The sequence below is a fragment of the Bombus pyrosoma genome, linkage group LG5 (genome assembly GCF_014825855.1).
Source record: "Bombus pyrosoma isolate SC7728 linkage group LG5, ASM1482585v1, whole genome shotgun sequence".
Lineage (NCBI taxonomy): Eukaryota > Metazoa > Arthropoda > Insecta > Hymenoptera > Apidae > Bombus > Bombus pyrosoma.
In genome coordinates, this window is record NC_057774.1 from 2,972,987 (window position 1) to 2,993,508 (window position 20,522).

Here is a 20,522-nt window from a genome sequence, read left to right on the forward strand (position 1 = left end):
ATTTCTCTTTTTTATTAATGCAATATTAAAAATAGTTGTTTCTTGCATCAATGAGTTAGGTTTACGTTGGCCGCTATAAAAATGGGGCCACTTACTCCAGAATAGAGTATAATCTAAATTCTATTGAAGCTTTTTGTGAATATTTAGGAAACTAAGGCTGAGTGGCGGTAGCACGTACAGGGAGCAGTTATTCAGAATGGCGACCTTAACAGCATACTTCAAGGTCATAGAAATCGGCGAGGTGCATCTGTTTTATCATATCTACAAAGTTATGAATTTACTATATGCATACTTATTTTTGTTTTTAGATGTATTTCTTGAGGACGTTGATACTAATCATCGCAGTCTTCACATTATCATTCGCGTTTAAGTTAAATGGAAAATATATAGGAGTTTATGATATGAAGGACGTATTAAACCACAGCAGACAACAATCACCTAAAGATCCTGCAATTAATTCTTTCCCAACCGAACCAGTCCCTCCACTGATTCCAATTTGCGTGAAAGAAGGATATTTCAGAGATCCTTTCAATTGCAAAAAAGTTTATTATTGTACACATTCGAAAGCAGTTCCAAAGGCTTTCTATTGTAAAGATGACTTAGTATTTAACATCTATACTAATTGGTGTGATTATCCACAAAATGTGATTTGTTGATCGAATATCTAGGTATAACGTTCGAAATGTTTCTATTGATTCTAGTATATTATTTTGAGAATTGTAAATGATCTGTTACATTCGTGTTAGTATTAACATCTATTTATTATGTCGTTTATGGTAAATTATCGTTGCGTCCATTGCAAAAGTTATGTAATAACTGAAATATCATAAAATGCATACTTATAGGATATATTATGTATGTATAAAATGTTACTTGATTTGCTTGTCTGATATGAACGTAATTTTGAAATTATAGAAGGAGATGTAAATAAAATAGAAAAAAATTTCAACAATCACGTAATTATAAAAAGGGCTTAAAATAAAAAGAGACTTAAAACGTTTTATAAATTAAATTATTTAAAATATTCTTCGATGTTTATAGAAGTGAAAACTCAACGAATACAATGAATCATGATTTTATTTGTTATATAATAATATCTACAATAAAAATACCACATCGTTTGAAAAACAATTTTCGTTACAATTATATAGTAATTTTATATAATAATATAATATTTAGGTTTTCGTTCCAAATAAGATGTAGCGATGAACATACACCTCGCAGTGGGAGTGAGAAAATACATTTTTTTTTTTGTTGCAAATTCCACATTGATTTCTTCACTCAGTGTTATTTTTTTTTCTTTTTCATCTTTTTTTTGCAATACGTAACGAACACACTCGAAACGGCACCACGACACATCGTTTTCTTATTATCGCGTTTCCTCTCGCTTATTTCTCATTCGTATCTAGTGATTCTCGAGATGAAAAGATACACTTCTTTCACCAGCCGTGGTATAAGGAAATCGCTTCGAGTGTCTCGTTCCTATCGTTTTCTTTTTTTTTTTCTAGTTTTTGTCTGTTTTTTAAATATTTCGCGTCGCGAGTACGCTGGCCCGCCTTCTCCGCCATTTTTTTCTGTTTTTTTTTTGTTTGTTTGTTTCTTTTGTTTTCATTTAGCGAGATTTATAGAAATATTGGACTAGAGTAATCCAACCTTTTCCTATCTCTTTCTTGTAACGCGAACATCCGCCCGCCTAATTTTTGTTTAACTACACTTAGTTAATAGTACCGTAATGTCATCTCAATATATATCATTGTATTAGTTGTCATAATATATAGAAAATACATATAACAATTATTTAAATGACTCACAATCAATCATTTGTTAGAATGTATATATATGTGTATACATACGTGTAGATATGTATACATATATAGATACACGCATACACACATGTATACATACATATATTTATATATATTTATTTATTTATATATATATTTATATTTATTCATTTATTTATAATATTTATATTTATATTTATATTAATCGGTGTGTTAATTTTACATGATATTTTTTTTACACTCGTCGTAGAGAGAGAGGAAAAGGATGCCGAGGAAGGATTCTGCGAAAGGAAGAGGGGGAGGAAGTATCTTTGAAAGGATTAGGAAAGGACTAGGGTCAGGTAATTAATAGATCTTTCATACATTTACATTGTCCTCATCATACTACTATTTTAAAGTGAAACTCCTCAGGGCTTAGCCGATATCTTACAAACATTTCACTTTTTATTTTGTCTATCTTGTACTGTTGTACGTATCCTCGCTCTTTTACGAACTATTTTTTTTCGTCATACCGTTTTGTCAGGCGCGAAGCAGATGGAATTTTTCGTTACTCCATTCCTCTCTCATATTTAATATCTCGCAATGTCTATCCAATGTCTTTTTAACCATTACAAACGAACCTCTGCCTCTCGTACTCCGAACACCGGGCGCTTTGCTCTTTCTCTCCTCTCAAATTGTCTTTGATGTTTTCGTTAACGAGGCATATAAACATTTACTCGTCTATATATATATCTAACATATTCGTGTATCAATACTTAGGTAAATTCTCGCTTCTTCTGCCAATTTCTATTTCATTCTGTAATCGAAGTTTCAACCACGGCCGCTTCGACTCGATCTTTCAGCTGGCGCGTTTTCGAAATATTTCTTTCGCGTACACCTGCTCCTATATGGTATAAAAGGACGATAGGGCGACATTTGATTTCTCTTACGTTTTTTTCACTTTTGTAAAGGAGTCACAATCACGAAAATCGTCAAGCAATAATAACATTGATAACTACTCACGATTCAATGTATTTTATCAGCTGATTACTTTTGCAATTTCACTCTCTGTTCAATTCTATCGTTCAGTGCTTGCAACAATCTCTGGTAAACCGCTTTCCAAGATTTGCACAAAGACACCGCGTCCAATACAATGACGTAATTTGAATGATGTGACATTTAGAAACTTTAGAATCGGCACGCGATACGAAGTTCGGCAATTCGCTTATTGTACGAAGCAGGTCTTTTGAGATTGATTTTTGTGCCTACAAACAATTTTACACGCTATTGTACGTGACGAAAAAATCGTTAAAATTTCGCCGAAATATCTACATACATTCGTCTACCGTCTCTGTAAATGGTGTCGAATTCTTTAACATTAAAACATTCTCAAAACATCGTTATGTTTCTCCTTCTTTATTATCCATATTGAGCGGAAAGGTATTGCTGTGTGGTTTCTCGTCAAGAAGAATCCTGTCTTTTGATATGTCAGACGTCTAGCTGGCTCTCATTCTCTCACTCTCACACTCTCTGCTTTTGATTTTTTCTTTTTCATCCTTTATTTCCATCGAATCGTAGGGGACCAATAAGCTTCGACTCTAATCTTTCGCACGAATATCAGTGTTTCTTGTTTCATACAAACTTGTTTCATTTGAATTCAATTATAATTGTAAAATATTTTCCACTTTCGTAATTATTTGAAACTTTCTACGCGTAATAAAAATTCACGTTCAGAATTATTTGTATATATAATTCGAAGACTATTTGTTGCAATTTCTAGAAGAGTGGTGAATTTTTAATTTAGAAAACTAGGGCTGGTCGTATCGGAATAGAGCTTATACGACTTATACTTCTGTCATTCGGTAGAAAGATCAAAGTGAAACTCTGATCGACCTCTGCAGACTTTTTCGTGTGCACTTGCGAATGCAAACGAATAACATCGATAAACGTGTTTGCTATGTACACACATAAAGAGCAATGACAAGAAATATACGATAAATAAATACAATAATTATCCTAAAGAATGTCCAGTCCTATTATTCGATTAACGTGATGGTTTTTTACTTTAATTTCCCATTCCATTAAGCACGAAGAGCTTAATAAAGTTTTGCGAAGCGAAAACTATCGATGATTGTTACGAATTTTTTTATATTTTCATCCTATTAAAAATCGTTCGATTCCCATTCACACGATATTGGTGTTACAAATTTTCCATTATCAATCAACGAATGAAAAAATCACGTGCTTCCCATCTGTCCACGTCAACGTCAACTTTTGATTAACGCTTTCGCTTTACAACGTCGCTTAAAAATACGAACAAAATTATTCGACGAACAATCCTATCGGGAGCATGATTAAACGTCCCGATGATCGATGCTCGTATCTAGATCTGTGCATTTTGATTTGGAGCTTCAGCCACGGTTACTGTGTACACTGTATAATATATGTATATCCTTCACATAAATAGTAGCTAGAACGCAGCGAAGCGCGAGCGAGGATGCGTCGATCTCTTCTCCAAAGTCGAAAAATTCTCCTTGGATCGACGCAAACCGCGCTTTCCTCGTGGAACTATGCACTCGAGAGTCCAATAATTATGGATAATTGTTCTCCGAAAAGCACTTTTAATATCATTCAATCATTTCCATCGTTTACTTCTCTGATCCTTTCCTCTTTATGTAACCTTCTTCGTACTTCGACAAATTGTTTTCCATTTTGATTGTCAATTTTGATTCTTCAATATTTTCTTTGAAAGATCTTCGAATCTCGAGCGCAGTCTGTATCCTACGCGACGTCGCTTCGATCTCTTACGCGTCTAAATTGAAACACACGAGTCGTGGAATTCATGAGGAGTATCGGAGGGGCGGGAGGGGGTTGGATCGAGAGGATCGAAAGGATTTCGTGCACCTTCTTGCACACCGTTGCTCACGACACATATAAAATCCAGACTCTTTATACAGAATATTATTGCATACTACACGTTCGTCGCTCGCGGGCTACGATTCACCACATTTGCACTAACACATTTGCGCTAAAACGTACTATAACGCGTACGTAGAGACGAGTGGAAAAGGAACGAGAGTCGATTCAGCCTCGACGACGTAACTTATTGGGAGGAACGGAAGATTCACGGAACGACATACCCGAGAATTTTTCCTAATTTTATCGCAGCAGTGTTTCTTTCCTCTTTTTGATTTACTACACCGACTGAGATGATGCGTCTTTTGATTACAACGACGATATTTGGCACGGTATTTATTGTTAAGCGTTACGATTCTCGCTCTCATTTTTCAAATAATTTCGCGTTTCTGGTTGATCTTCGTTGTTTTTGATTTTTCGCAGAGTGTAAATAGTTTCTTGCTTCTTTATAGAGAACTCTGGCGAGGTATCAGCGAAAGAAATTTTGAAACATTTTTCGTACCAGTTTTGATAACCGTAAAAATTAATATTTTGATTAGAACAGGTACCTTTCATTGCTATAATAGTCACTCAACGAAATAGGAATTTAAAATTTGAAAATTCATTTTTGATATTTACGTTTAAGACACTGACTTCGAATATTAATGTTTAGCAAGCAGGATACGATCGCAAATGAAATTTGATGACAATTTGCTTTTAATAAAATAATTTACTTATATAGATATTCCCGTATGTATAAGCGCGTATATTTTTCTAATAGCGACTGACGTAGCGAAAAGGTTAAACATTTTATAATAATTCGATTGCGATAAAATCTTTGATGCTTTATCGGAATATATCAAATAAAATTTTTCTATTGTAAACTTAGGTATCGGCTTAGAATTCTATACATCGCGATGAACTTCAAATAAATAAATTATTCTGTGTCAATGTTGAGTCAAAGACATCGTCTTCATCTTCTAGCCTTTCAGAAGCCATCGCAGTTACAGAAATTATCATTGAAAACACAATACTCTGTTGTTCATGGTTAGACTAGACATCGAACCATTGCTTCATGATCTTTTCACAAGTTCCGAGTTGTTTCGTTCTCTCCAAACTATGCTCCGATTATTAAAGATCGAATTTTGTTTAATTTTATCTAACTTTCGGTTACGCCACTGGCGATAATTACCGGATCATAATCTTAAATCTATTCGAAAGAACGTAAACGTTAAAAAATATTTCGCATTCTCTCGAGTAAAATTGAAATTCTTCTAAAACATGCGAGTCGCGAAGACGCTGCGAAACGACTGTTGACTGTTCGTTTCTCGACTTTTCCTTAAGAATTTTTCCAACCTATTATTCGTATTATACAATCGTTCTCAGTATCGAAGCTCGTAAAATAAGCCAACGCCTACAAGAGTTTTAAGAGGAAGAAGAAAACTCTTCGCAAGATCGACATACTATGTAACAAGCGGATACGAAGATACGTTATAATATATTTCGAGAAAACTCTTTATTGGCACGTGATTCAATTTGATTCTCCAATTCGACATACGCTATCGTTTAAAAATCTTATTCTTTTTTGCTTTTACACTTAAAAAAACATCTAAATTACTCATCCATTCAACCAATAAAAAGCATCGTGCATCGTATCCGCTTTCTCTAGGAATTAAGTACACTCGTATCTATCTAAAGAATGAGAAAATATAAGAAAGAGGGACGAGGGGAGAGTGTAGGGCTACAGATGGCAAATAGGCGCAATTACTTCGGCTCCTTACGAATTAATACTTTCCATACATTTCATTCATACACAGGGACACAGCACGCGCGTATTTAAGGACTAACTAACAAAGGATTGTCTGCTTAAAGGGGTTTCTCATCCGATTCAATGCATCCATGAGGCAGCAATCGCTGTTACACTTTCTATGAAACGTCCTCGAATTTTATTCGAACGCTCTCGTATAATTCGTTTCCCTCGTTACGTACTAGTATAGTCGCAGAACGATTTGTTCTTTCTCCTGGAGAAAGAAATATTAAACATGATTCCGTTTAAGCGCGTCATGAATGCAGAACTCCCTCGGCCACGACACATTTGCTATCTACCGAGATCTACTATGTACATCAATTCCTTTTAGACATAGCTAATATTTCGTTCCTCGTCATAGTTAAAAAGATTATTACATTAAGTATAGAGTCGCCGGTAAGAAACGGCGTACGTACGTGCACGCGCAATCGGAACACTCGCTGCATTTCCTTCTCTAGTTCTTTTCTTTTGCTTTGTTCTCGCATCTGTTTTCTTTTTTCCGTATTTCTCATATAACACACAGTATACACATATACATACATACACACGATGACGCAACACTCGTATTCCATTCTGCTCTGACACCTTCGCCGTCTATCGCAACACCAAACGATTTCTGCTACGAATGAAAATGTCCACATTTTATTTCTTTATTTATTTCTTTTATTTAGTTTAGTCGCCGTTTCCTTTTCATTTCTGCTAACCGAGAATTTGGGATGGGATGGGCCCAGAGTGCACTGCGGCACAAGTGACTCTATCTTCCAAGCCTAACAACAGCTCGATGATCAATTTCGTCGTCGAGTTTTCCATCCCTTTCCCTCTTTTTACTTCCGTTCGCGAAATCAGCTTCCAACGCGATACGATACCCGACACTCGCCTCGCTTCTGGCCAACTTTCGTGAAAACGCTCGCGGTATTAAACAGCGTTAAAAGCATAGCGTTTTTCTCAAGCGTTAGAAGGAAGATTCTAGCTAATCGAGGGAGTCGGTCGAGGTTTCTGAGTATGTCGACGAAACTTCGAGCGTCTCTTGCATGATAACGTGATACCATATTAACGTTTAAACTAAATTTCTATTGTTTATCTCGCTGAATAAATTTGACAAGAGGATCATATGAAATAATCATTTTGATAGAGGTAAGGCTTAGTGCAGAATGGATTAACTCGAAGACTTGTTTGGAGCAATTAACTCTTTCGTTAACATAGGCACATACGCTACGAAGGGTAAAAAATTCCGACAACGAAGACACGTTGCAGAGTTAACGACATTTCGCTATTCATAAACTTGAGATCAATTTTTTTCAGGCAGTGGAAGTAGAGAGAAACTGAGCAATCAAAACGAACGTTTTTCTCTTCATTACGCATAATCAGACGGAAGAAACGTAAAAGTAGATTCTTATGCACGATGGCAATACCTCCGTGCTTTGGCACATCGTTACGACACGTCAGAATTAATAAAACATTGTTACGAATTTTTTTTTTCGCAGCAAAACACTCGGGGCAATGAAAACAGGTATCGAAGAGAAACGTCGCTGTAGAACGCGGACGATTGTGCGCTTTGATCATTCGATTACTCGAATATACTTTCTATTCCATCTTTTGAATACTGTGCGTCTTTGTATTATAAAAAATACCAATTCGCATTCCAGAAATTGTCTTGTTTCTTTGCTCATTCTACGATTGTTAAAATCGTTATGAAAGTTATTATTGATAAAATCGACGAGTCGTTAAATCTGCAATGAAATTACTGAAATTAACGTGACTGAAATTATTCGAGGAGCAGATATAGTTCGGAGCAACGATCATTTAAGATCGTATAAAAAGAGGAGAAAAAGTGTATTCTTATCCTATTGAAGAACATGCTTCACTTTTCCTTCGAACTGATATCAAAAACCTTTGATTTCGTTCTCCCGTTCTTTTTGCTTCTCCTCGGTGTCTCTTTCTCTCGTTCGTTCTCTCGTTTTCTCACTTCCTCTAATATCATAGTTAAAAATCAATGATTAGTTACCAGAACACAAGGCACTTGGCTTACACATCGTACATATTTTTATTCTTTTTTCATCATTCTTTTTTAATTTCTTTCGTTAGTCGCTTGCTTTTGGTGTAGCTCGGTGTTGGGATAGCTTGCGCAGGACGCACCGCATACACGAGACGAACGACGCGAGACATCGATTATGTTCATTGTAATCGAGAAGCAGCTGACTCGATTCACTACCGCTAGTTACTATTTACAATGTGTTTACAATTGAAAAATATTGTTATAATATATCTATTCCACACTGAAAATACCAACATTTTTTTGTTTATTAAATTGAGTTTCGTAAGACGTCAATAGCGAATAAATTAATCGACTGATAAATTAGTAAAATATTTTAGGTGTTTAAAATTAAGTAATTATAACTTGATGAATAATAAAAACATAATTGAATATATCGAAGTAAATTGAAAAAGTTATCGAAAAATATAATGATAGAATAATCATCTGTGTTACGTTTCGTTGCTCCTTAAGTTATACTCAATAACTCACGGAAAATTAAATATCCTTCTTCCTTAGGAATCGTTTTAATTTGCTACACGTATGTAAGATTATTTCTGTAACAATTTTAATTAGAAACAATGGTAGTAAGTCGTAACTCCAAAGAACATTTACATCATATAAAAAATTCTATATACTATTTACCATACTTATATTTCGTTTCTCCTCATACGAAAGTTTTCGAATAGATGCACGAATAACGATTAGCTACATTCTTCTCTCGAGAAATGTACATTCAAATGAAGTTCCATTTAGCGCTACATCACATCGATTCGTCTACTAACCGCTAAATTAGCAACAATGACGTTAATATCGACTAAAATCGTTCATTTCGCGTCTCGTCGTCGGTTGCAGAGTGCCTTGCGACGTATGATGGAAATAACACGCAGCAATTACTCACAATATCAATAGAAGAAAATAGTCCATATGTATGTATATATATACATATATATCGCCACATACATATATATATACTACGTATGCAATGCAGTTTTAATATATATTATATACATATATTACGTATATATATCATATATTATATATTATACATATAACATATATTTAATATATAATATATATATACATATATTTATTTATTTATTTCATATATCCATTGCTCATCATCCATATCCATTTATAAACGACGGTTAGATTATACATTACATCTGAGTATTAAAACATCATTTCTTTCTTTCTCTTTCACGCTTGTCTTGAATTTCCCGCAGCGGTATTATCCCACGGTTATACAGATCTTTTTTAATACTCTGGTGCAGTCGTGAGCCAGGGTTTTCGGTAAGTTTTGCTCAATATCATCGAAAGGACAAACATCCGGATCGGTCGATTGAGGAAAAACTGAAGTTTCGTTCAGCTAATCCGTGAACAATTTCGTGGACCTATCTCGAGATACGTGAATCGTCGAATTTCTGCAGCAGGCGGATCGGTGTTTCAAATTCGATCGATCGATCGTGCTTCAATCGTGCAGTCAAACGTCGATCGTGAGTGGTTCACGTGGAATGATCGAAAACTCAACCAATTTTGTCAAGAATTTGATGTATATGTTGATCGACGGTTCGACGATTGCCTTGCAAAGGATCGGCGATCGTTTCATTGCAAAATATCGTTGCAAATATATCGAAGTATATCGATAAGAATTTAAACGAACACGATCGCGACAAGTCGACTCACAATTTGCCAAGATTGTTTTCCTGTATATTCGATGACTCTGTTGGGAGCTTTACATTGTTGAAAAAACTGAACAACCGAAGCAAACAATTGCTTCCCTTGTTTTCCAAAAATCTGCCCGTTCCATCTGTGTTTCCTTTTACCGCGTACCGAAGTCCCATCGCTCACGATTCCGAAGCGCGAGCTGTTGTTTCCTTTTTACTCTTCCTCTTTTCTATTTTATTTTGTTTCATTTGAACGAACAACATCGAGATTTAAACCGCAACCTATCGCAAAGCGCGTGGTCGCTGCCTACTCCCTGCACATAATCGGCGCCCATATATATATAAATATATATACGAATATATATATTTATACATGTATAAGTATTTATATATACAAATATATATATATAAGTATATATATATCACCACATATCTATATAATAATTAATAATAATTAATAGTTAATAATAATAATATCGCCCTTTCATATCCAATATGTATATATATATATGTGTATATTAAATAAAATCGTATGTACGCAATATAATGTATAATCACTAGACCAATGTATATTAGTATCGCTCTTCGAACGTAATACTGATGCATAGAAGCTCGTCACTCCGGCTAAGCCTAATTAACACACATCAACATTTATCTCATCGTTTCTCCCGTCATCGATGGAATCCTTCTTCCTGCCTTCAATTTGCATCGATGCTTTCGCCGGACCTTGAGCTCCTCGATTTTTGTCGACTGACGTTAAAATCAGAAACGTGCGCGCCTATAAACTCTCGTTGATCCATCTTTTTATAAGCTTGTTTAAATATTCACAATTCGCGCAAGGGCGTCGTAGCACCTCTGTCAAAGACTTCGTTAAAACTTCGTTAAAACGACGAAAAGCAAGCGGTTACATCGTGGCTATCGACAGACTAAAGAGGTATACCTAACACAGTGATCGATTCGAAATTTTCACGAGGCCATGCGTAACTGGACAAAATCGACGCTCCTCCGGTTTTCATTTATTTAAAGGATCGACAAAGAGTCACAGACGCGCGCATTCGGTTTCAGAGGATCAGCTGCGACGTTTGTGCCGTCTTTGTTGGCCGAAGACCAATGTGGTGGAGTCGCGTGTCGAGGGGTTTTCATGCCTCCTATGGGGTCTTTCGTTCCTCTCTCCTCGTAGATCGATGAGGAAAGTTAGTTTAATAGGCCTTCGAATCGATTTTCGATCGATCGTTTTCGTCGACGACTCGGTACCACATCGCGCTTCAAATTGACTGAACTGTGTGTAAATGTGTGGAAAGCCACGCTATCGTTTCTCATGAGCTGATTGTATAGTATAGAATGTGGAACTGCGTGAAAGCGCAGTCGAAAAAGAATCGTTCAAATGGGAGAATTTATAGAATTAGTCCAACTAGTCTATACTATATTAATGAGAAATTTGATGAAGAAAGGTTCAAAAGCAATGTTTAAGTTTATTTAGATGCTTGATAAGTAAGGGTAGTAAAAATGTTGCTCACGAGGGACGATCACGGGACGTTTCGTCTGCAAATCCCTTAAAGTGGAATCCCTCACTCGGCCAGCTGTAGTTAGCGCATACGTCATCTAACACAATTAATAATATATTGTCCATATTGCTTATGGCACCAACTTTTGAGCGATATCATTGCAAATTTTTGTTCTTTCCTTCTTTGTTTATTTGTTGTAGAGTTACGAGAGGTTCGTCTGCGCTTTTCCCGGCGTAGCCTCAAAATCGGCTTCCTCGATATTCTTTCTTTCACGCGAGTTTTGAGCAAAAGACAATACAAGAGTCGGAGAGAGAACGGTGTTTTTTTTCCTTTTCCTTCTTTTCTTTTTATCGTTTTGTTTAAAAGACTAACCGTGACGAGGATATTTTAATGTATACAGCTACACCTTACAGGTAAGAACTAGTTGAGCAGAGAAGTGGAAAAAACAACGACAGCGCGGACACGCGTCCACACCGATATTGCTACCGAGCACACGTTTCTTCTTTCACTCTATCGTAATAATTATTGCGATAATAACCGTGCGATAAAAATGTCCGTGTCACATGAATACTCTGGACCGTGCTGTTCTCACGTTCTCTATATATTCGCGATTTTTTCACGACAGCAAAACGGATCAAGGATAAGGGCTGTCTAGAACAAGGGATCTTTGAACATGAAATCGAAAGATTTTTCGTATCGAACGAACGAAAATCGAATAATCAAAGGGTTCGAAAAATCGAACGAATCTAATCTCATAAAGTTGTCAGGCAAAAAAGACAGAGAGACAACGAGATCAAAGATACCCAATGTCTCGCGTTCTACGAATTTATTTCGTTCCCTTTTGTTTCTCTTTTTCTATTTCTCTCTTCTCTTATTTTTTTTTTTTTTTTTTGTTCCGTTATCTTCGTGTATTTAGGATCGAATCGATCAGTTCTCATGTGAAACGCGACATTACGTATCCGTGGCTCACCTACAGCTGACCATGCTTCGAATACATTTAAAAACACTATTAACAATACATTTCATTTTTTGTTTCTTCGTCGTAGTAAAAGTTATAATAGAGAATAGTATTAACATCAAATAGAAGAGTATAAAGAACCATGCTGGCGTATAGAGATAGATATTAAAGTAGGTAATAGGTAAGAGGACGATAGATTACGATATCAATATAATCCAATAAATAACTTTTCACTTGTTTAAGAGTAGTTTTTTTTTCTTGCATAAACGATGATGATCATTTAGTAGACTTTTTTTTCATTTTAATACAGTATTTTGAGCACATTCCTCAGGTGTATAACCACGCTACACTTTCTTCGCCGAGTTGTACCAATATATTTCGCAACGTCACCTCGCCATTGCTTCGATTTGATTTATCGACGATATAAGACATATCTTTTTCTTTTCGCAGACATACGAGTTATGGTGTGTTAATAAATTATTAAATAAAATTCGACTAATGAAAATCAATCACATTCATGATGAACAATGGTAACGATAGACTCGAAGACACTATGTTGCCTTGGTCTGCTTAATGATTTAAATTAACTACGAATATAATATATATTAAAATATCGTTAAATAATTTTGTACTTCGTCGAAGTTTCAAAATTAATCAGCGCATTGTGAAATAATTTAAACTATACATTTTTTTTTAAACACTTAGATAAATATAATCGATAACGTCTAGTACGATGTTAAATAAATTGCGTAACAATTTCGTGCTCGATAAAAATTAAACTAAACTTTTCAGGTCGTGCTTAAATACGATTTTTGATAAAACTCAATTTCACTCGGTCTGGATAGTCACATAGAATTAAATATAATAAAATTAATGTCCGAATTCGAATCTGCTACGCTTTTCGTTCGGCTGTACGATTTTGCCAGTAGAAACAAAAATTTCATACGATGAACGTAATCCGTTTCGTCGTCAATCTATCTCCATTCACTCGATGTTATCCGCTAACTCGACTAATGGCAGTACAATATCGGTACAACTCACTAATTGATGGCACGGGTCCGCCTATGTACAAATATGTAATACCATATACCACATACCATTTAAATACATCACATATTTATCATTTTTTTTTTTTGTTATATATATATTCTCCATATAGATATATATATATCATTCTTTTTTTCTGTGACGTGGAGGGACTCGTTTGTACAATTCATGCATATATTCGTTACTGTTTCATTGCTTCGTTTTATCGTACCTTTCCTCAAAATTCTGAGTGATCAGCCTCCAGAATTGCCTCTTGCGTTTACATTTGCCAAACAAATCCAGAGAGTATGGCCAAGCTTGGAACTTTCTCGTTACAGGAGAAAGAACGTAGAATAATTACATTTTATTAAGTACACATAATCTTACCCAAGAAAGCTGATTAAAAGCTAACTAAATTTTAAGTACATAATCACTTTGCTTTTTCTTAAATTCGTAACGCAATTTAATAAGAATTATTTAACTACGAAATTATCGAGAAATATTTAATTCGCTTGTATTTTAACAACTAACGATCGTGATCTCTGGATTTGATCTCGCTGCTGTGTAATAATTCCAACAATTTCTTCTTCTTTTCCCTTTCCTCGACTTCTCGTTTCTTTCTTTCTTCCTTCCTTTTTTTTTTTTATCACTAACTACGTCGTGTTTCACCTCGAATCGATTCTAAATCTGATTAAGAGTTAGATTACGTACATATAATAAGAATTACATTAGTAGAAACGTAGTTTCCGTAACAAGTGTATTGTCTTAAATGATATGTCTGCTAATTTTGTTGCATTTCGACTTATGACCCGGACCTGTGGTCGGGATTCACATATATAACACTTTTACACCTTAAATGAACTTATTTTTAAATACTCGAATCACCTAGGATCTTAGTTAGTATAGTTAATTATAGATTTCTAGGATTACGCATCTTATTCGATTTATTTCTTTTTCTTTCTTTCTCTCTCTCTCTCTCTCTCTCTCTCTCTTCCTTTCCTTCTTTACTGGAGGCCGTTCACTCAGAGTTTACAAAATCGTGTGTTCTTCTATGGTCGTAAAAGAGGTATACCCATGGGCCGTAAGTATCCGTGATATTCGCGATTTAAGATTCGAAAATAAGTACACGCGTCGAACGTTTGAACGATAAAATACTGCTTCGATTTATTTATTCTTCATTGCTATCAAATGTGGTCAACGTGATAAAAATATTTCTCTTAAACGAAACGATCGTTCGTTGCGTGTCTGTGGAACGATATTTAGGTATCTAGGAAACAAGGATTCATTATTTCTTAGCGGTTTTCTCTTTTTTCGAGAGATGATTTTCTTGCTTTAAATAGATAGAACGGTGCCCTTGGCCATACGCCTTTCTTTTCTTTTTTTTTTATTTTTCTATCGATACGCAATTCTTGTCTGTAAATGAACGAATGGTGCGTGGCCGGAACGTTTGTCGTTTGAACAGCGCGTTACACATTTCTTTCTTGATTTCATTTTCGTCGGTGGATCAATGGATTGAGAAGGGTTGGAAAGGGAAAACATGGAAGAAACACAAGACACACACGCATAAAGGACAGACGATTCTCTCGTAAGCTTAAAATCCAACGAATCTGCTCGAATGCGGAACGTCAAACGGAAGCATCTCTCCTTTCTCCTAGATCTTTCTCTCCTTCTGTTTCGAAACGTGTTTGTACGTTGTTTGTAACGATATTCTTTCCTCGCGTATTTTTCAGACTAAAAAAGCAACATTGGAAAATGTCAAGCCATCCTTTCTTTCATTCACTTTTCTCTTCCTTTCTCCCCTTTTGTTTTCGTTTAAAACTTGGCAGATTCTTTAAAAGCATCCTCAGTCACTTGCATCTCTTTTTTTCGCTTTTTCCCCCTTTTTACACGTGAAAAGTTTAAAAAGTTAAAATGTATATCGTGGTTTTTTAATTCCTTTTAATGGTAAAAGTTAATAAGAAGAAGAGTGTTAACAATAACAATATCTTTAAAGGTAGAATTAGAGCAGCTACGATCGGCGGACAAATCTGAACGACAATCTCTCGAGTGACGTCGATCAATGGATACACATGTATACGTTTTAGCGTTCACACGTATCGTGAAACGTAGCTCGAGTACGTGTCAACGCCACGTGTAGCTTTTCTCGTATATTTGTTTCTCGTATATCTTTACTTGTAAAATTTCGCCGGGAACGATGTTCCTATATATACATTTAAAACAAGCAAACAACGTAATACAACGTAACTAAAAACAAGCAACATCGAATTTCTGCCGTTCAGGCCGAATTTCGTACGCCGACGTGAATATTAATTAAACGATATAATTGCTAAATAATCGCTAACATAATTATTCTTTAATTAAATTACATTTGTACTACCTATCGGATAAAGTTTCGAAACATAAAGGCGAGACAACGTATTGTCAACATCACGGTAACAATTTATAAAATCAACGCAAACGATCATTTAAGGCACCTTACATACAGGAACATCGTTGAATTCCGTTAAAACGAAAGGATAAAAATTTGCGAAACTTGTATCCAGGCGATCCAGCGTCATTGGCTCGAGGGTCTCGCCTCGTAGTCCCTAGTAAGGTAGAAAATCAAGCCAAGTATATATACTTTATTTATAATATAGATCCCTCCTAAAACAACCTAAAACCTATAACCTACGTATTTTTTTTTTTTGCGTTAAAATTCATTCGAATTGTACATACAGACACTGACGTTTAGAATTATGTACAGACATGTACACGAATTATGTACACATAGAGTGGTGATCTAACGCGATCATTGTTAGTCGAATAATAATCCGTCTGTTTCTTCTTTCTTTTTCTTATCTCTTACTTTTTCTTTTGTTCGCATCTCGATTTATTTAAATAAACGCTCTCTGCCACGTGTCTGCGTTCGATGCGCGTATATATAATGTATTCATGGCTGTATGTATAATTAATTTATGTTACAGTTCGATCGCGATCGCACGATCGATCGCGGCCCGAAGTGAAACTTGAACAACGTGTCTCTCTTTCTTAATCTTTTTTTTTTTTCTTCTATAGAGGACTATATCTCGCCTAGGCTACGAGTCATCTTCAAATTACATCGATCTGTTTATACATATGTATAATATGTATATATATATATAATATATATTAAAATTTATTCTGACAAATATAGTTAATATATATATTATATATATTAAGTAACAGAGGTAACAAAAATCTTGGGGAGCTTCAACAAATCTACGAACGTTTTTTCTTGACGATTGATCGCTTTACTTATCGACATTTAAATACGCTAAATGTAAATTTAAACTAAGTAGAACTAGAGCGAACGTGCAACAAGTCGTATTAATTTTAGAAGGACGGGATGTGCTCGCGAACCGTTTATAAGATCGTTACCTTTCGTGCGTTTTTAAAAACAAGATCAATTTTAGATTAAGTTCATCTTATATTACACTACGTTCATGTTATATTTAACCAATTAGCTTTATACTTTGATTTATACCTCCCTTTATTCTAATCGTCTTGTTTTCCATTCGAATCTCGTTGAAATATATCCGAAAGAAAAGATTCTTCTAATCGCAGGTTAAACGATTCGATTCGTAAGCCGATCTCGTCTACGATAAACAAAAAAAAAAAAAAAAAGAAAATAAAAGAAGTAATGAAGAGTAGATAATGAAGAAAAGACGATTAAAATTAATCTAAAATGTTTAAAAAATGACAAAGAGGCAACAGGTAACAGTTAATGTCTTGTGGCACAATCCTGGGAACATTTCACGTGCATATAGCCATAATAGGTACATCGAAAACTGCGAATAATCGTTCAACGCGTTACATCGCACTAAATCGTGGCTAATTCCCTTATCCTGACTCATCCAGTCAGGTTTTAATCTCTGCTAGATTGCTACTTTAAAAAAAAAAAGAAAAAAAGAAGGAAATACTTAAAAACACCAGCCAGTGTGTCGCTCGTGTAGGACACGATCTTTCCTGTAGGCCATTTGGTTCGTCGATGACGTTTTCACGCGTCTCCAACATCCTCTTTTGCTAATCGACAAAACGAAAATGATCAATAAAACAGACGGAAAGCTTGCACGTTCGATTATTATCCCATAGACAAATCCAACCGATCGCTGTTGACCGCTGCCGTTGCTGGACTGTCGCGATGTTTCGTCCATCCCTCGTTTGACACGAAATGGGGGACTTCCGTTACCCTGTCTCCTCGTTAAACAGAGCTTCGACTACGGCTGCGAAGTATAACACCCACGCGATATCTCTATCCTCCTTTCGTCATTTTCAGTATCTAGATTTCTTTTCAAAAATTCCATTCTGATCGTACTTATGTCATTTGCTTTTCCTTTTAACGATTTCTTTCAAAGTCTGTTACTAATAAAGGATAGAGGTACCTCGGGATAGCTTCATCCTCCGATGCACGTGTTCCGCACCTATGTGTGACCGCGTATGTATAACTTATGGTATGGCTGGTCTGGTAGAGAACACGCGTCATTTCGTTTCGCTCAAGTCCATAGCGCGTACAAGAGGTATTTCTCGTTTTCTTTATTTCATCTGTTTCCTTCTTTTCATTGTTCTTGGAACTATATTATTTATCATATGGAAGTGTCCGTTTCTCATTTATAACTCGCCTAGAACGTCAGTTAACGTTTTGCCTCTGTGTAGGAGGTTTCGAGACACGACTCTCTCTCTCTCTCTCGCTCTCTCTTTCTTTCTCTGTAGATTGACATTGGAGTCACTAACTTTTTACGCGTTTTCGTCGTGCCATCGACGATCCTTTGACGATCGTGATTTATTGTTTTCTAGTTTTAGTTTCTCTTAGTAGTGCCTGCCTATTAACGTAGCGCGACCGTAAAATACTTTCCTACCGTACCGTTACAGCCTTCGTTAAGGTAACTTTAGTTGAACCGGCTGGGCATCGTCCTATGGTGGTCTGAGCCGGGTTGGGTTGTGCCATAAATGCGCTTGATTCTGAGCGCCGGTGTCACTATTGCTGGGAGGCAGTTGTTGCTGATTGAAGTCTTGGGCCTGCGATGAAACGCTGCTTGATTGTTGTTGTTGTTGTTGCTGTTGCTGATGTGATTGTTGCTGCTGTGATTGTTGCTGCTGTGGTTGTTGCTGCTGACGTTGTTGTTGGGATTGCTGCACCTTCGATTGCTGCTGTGCAGGCCTTTTAGATTCCTGTCCCGTTGAATCGGGCGAGGGTACCGGCCTGTGAGATTTCATGTGTGCGCTTCTGCTTTTCACTTTGTTGAAAACTCTGCAAAGACAAATTGAACGATCGTGTTAGTTCAATCGACGATTTACTGTCGGAATTAAGTTTGAACGGATTAGACTGTAGATAGGTAAATGTAAACACGATGCCTGGGATCGGTACATAACACACAGACTATGCGAATGAAAGAAATTGAAGCTATTGAGATGTGGGTAACATTAATAGTATAGTAATCGTATCGAAAGGGGATCTTTCGTTTTGTTTTTGTAATCTTCTTTCTCTTTGATAAATTGGTGTATAATTTCGATGATTTTGAGTATTTGTAATTCTTGTCGAACGTATTTTCAACGATGTGTTCGGTATTCATGATCGTGACGACAACGACGTATGAACATTGAGCTAATTAATGACAGATCATGCGTATGATGCGCTGCAACATTAATTATCGATTCCATGGTAATGCAAGCATTCTAAATATTTATTGCCGGAATTATTCACCTTGACGTGCGACGTGTAACCATATTGGAACGATTGCAATTCAAATGAACGAGATCGAAATGCTGGTTTAACAGAGAAAGGAATGTAAGTGACAGCAACGTAAACGTAACTTAATGCGGCGAATAACAAACTTATTAAAAAATTATATCGAGCAAGGAGATGCAGATGTACAATATTTTTCACAGTGCATTTCTGAACGATGGAAAAGAAAAAGAAAGAAAATTCGATTTACGTATCATAGTCATATATGCTATTACGTATCGTTAGAAATTTTCCACTATTTTCTCTACTTTATATGTAGTACGTCGATACTTTTGTAACATTTTTGCAATATTTTGCAACATTGTATTTAAATTCTAGATTTAAAACGTATACGTTCAGGCAAATACATCGATTTCATTATGCAATTATGCACAGAGCGTTGCAAGCAGATTTTGAAACAAATTAATAAATCTCAAGACAAAAGGAATTAAAAGTAGAGGACAGAGACGATTAACAATACCGTTTTAATAAATTTGCCGCAAGATACCTATGGTTGTTGAAAAGATATGTACCAAGCAATTTATTTGAGTATATTATATCAAACTTGCTGCAATAGCATATTGCATAATTATTGTCCTACGTTAATATATAGTAAGTAAAACACCTATTAAAAAGCGGCATTAACAGTATCTAGCAGCAACTAGGATACAAGTATCGTAATGAGTTTTTCTGTGAAAATATGTTTGTAGTACAGAGTGCTAATGAATATCAAGGATATCTTTGGCTTCTTCAAATCATCTTTCGATCAACTTCTGTTTTCTAAACACTTATTTTGCAATTTTAACGTTATAACAATTTTTCAAAAACCGTTCAATCCAAGAATTCACTCTAAATCCCAAAGATTCTCTTTTGCTGTAAACAATAAATCTAATTTCTCTCTCTTCTAATTATTTAATTATTTATAGAACTAATTAATTATTTATAGAACTACTATTAACAAAATATCCCTGTTATTCGCGAACTCTCCGTTGAGTATACGACACGTAACCGAAATTCGAATCTACAAAAACGAGCACTGAGAAACGCTACGTAGTTCGAGATAAAAAAAAAAGGGGGGAAAGAAGACGAGATAATTTAATGCAGGGAGACTCTCTTTCTTTCTCGGCCT

The 20,522-nt window shown here is 35.6% G+C and overlaps 1 protein-coding gene across 8 annotated transcripts in view; it reads right to left on the reverse strand.

The window, feature by feature from the left end:
- Window positions 1–1,059: 1,059 nt before the first annotated feature.
- LOC122567626 overlaps window positions 1,060–20,522 on the reverse strand; it is a 585,073-nt gene continuing 565,610 nt past the window's right edge. For 7 of the 8 annotated variants that reach the window (XM_043726374.1, XM_043726375.1, XM_043726373.1 and 4 more), the window contains one exon: window positions 1,060–18,919. In XM_043726374.1, the coding sequence (XP_043582309.1) occupies window positions 18,583–18,919 (337 nt within the window). In that variant the 3' untranslated portion in view covers window positions 1,060–18,582. The remainder of the gene's footprint in view (window positions 18,920–20,522) is intronic. The other variant, XM_043726381.1, reaches the window with a different exon arrangement.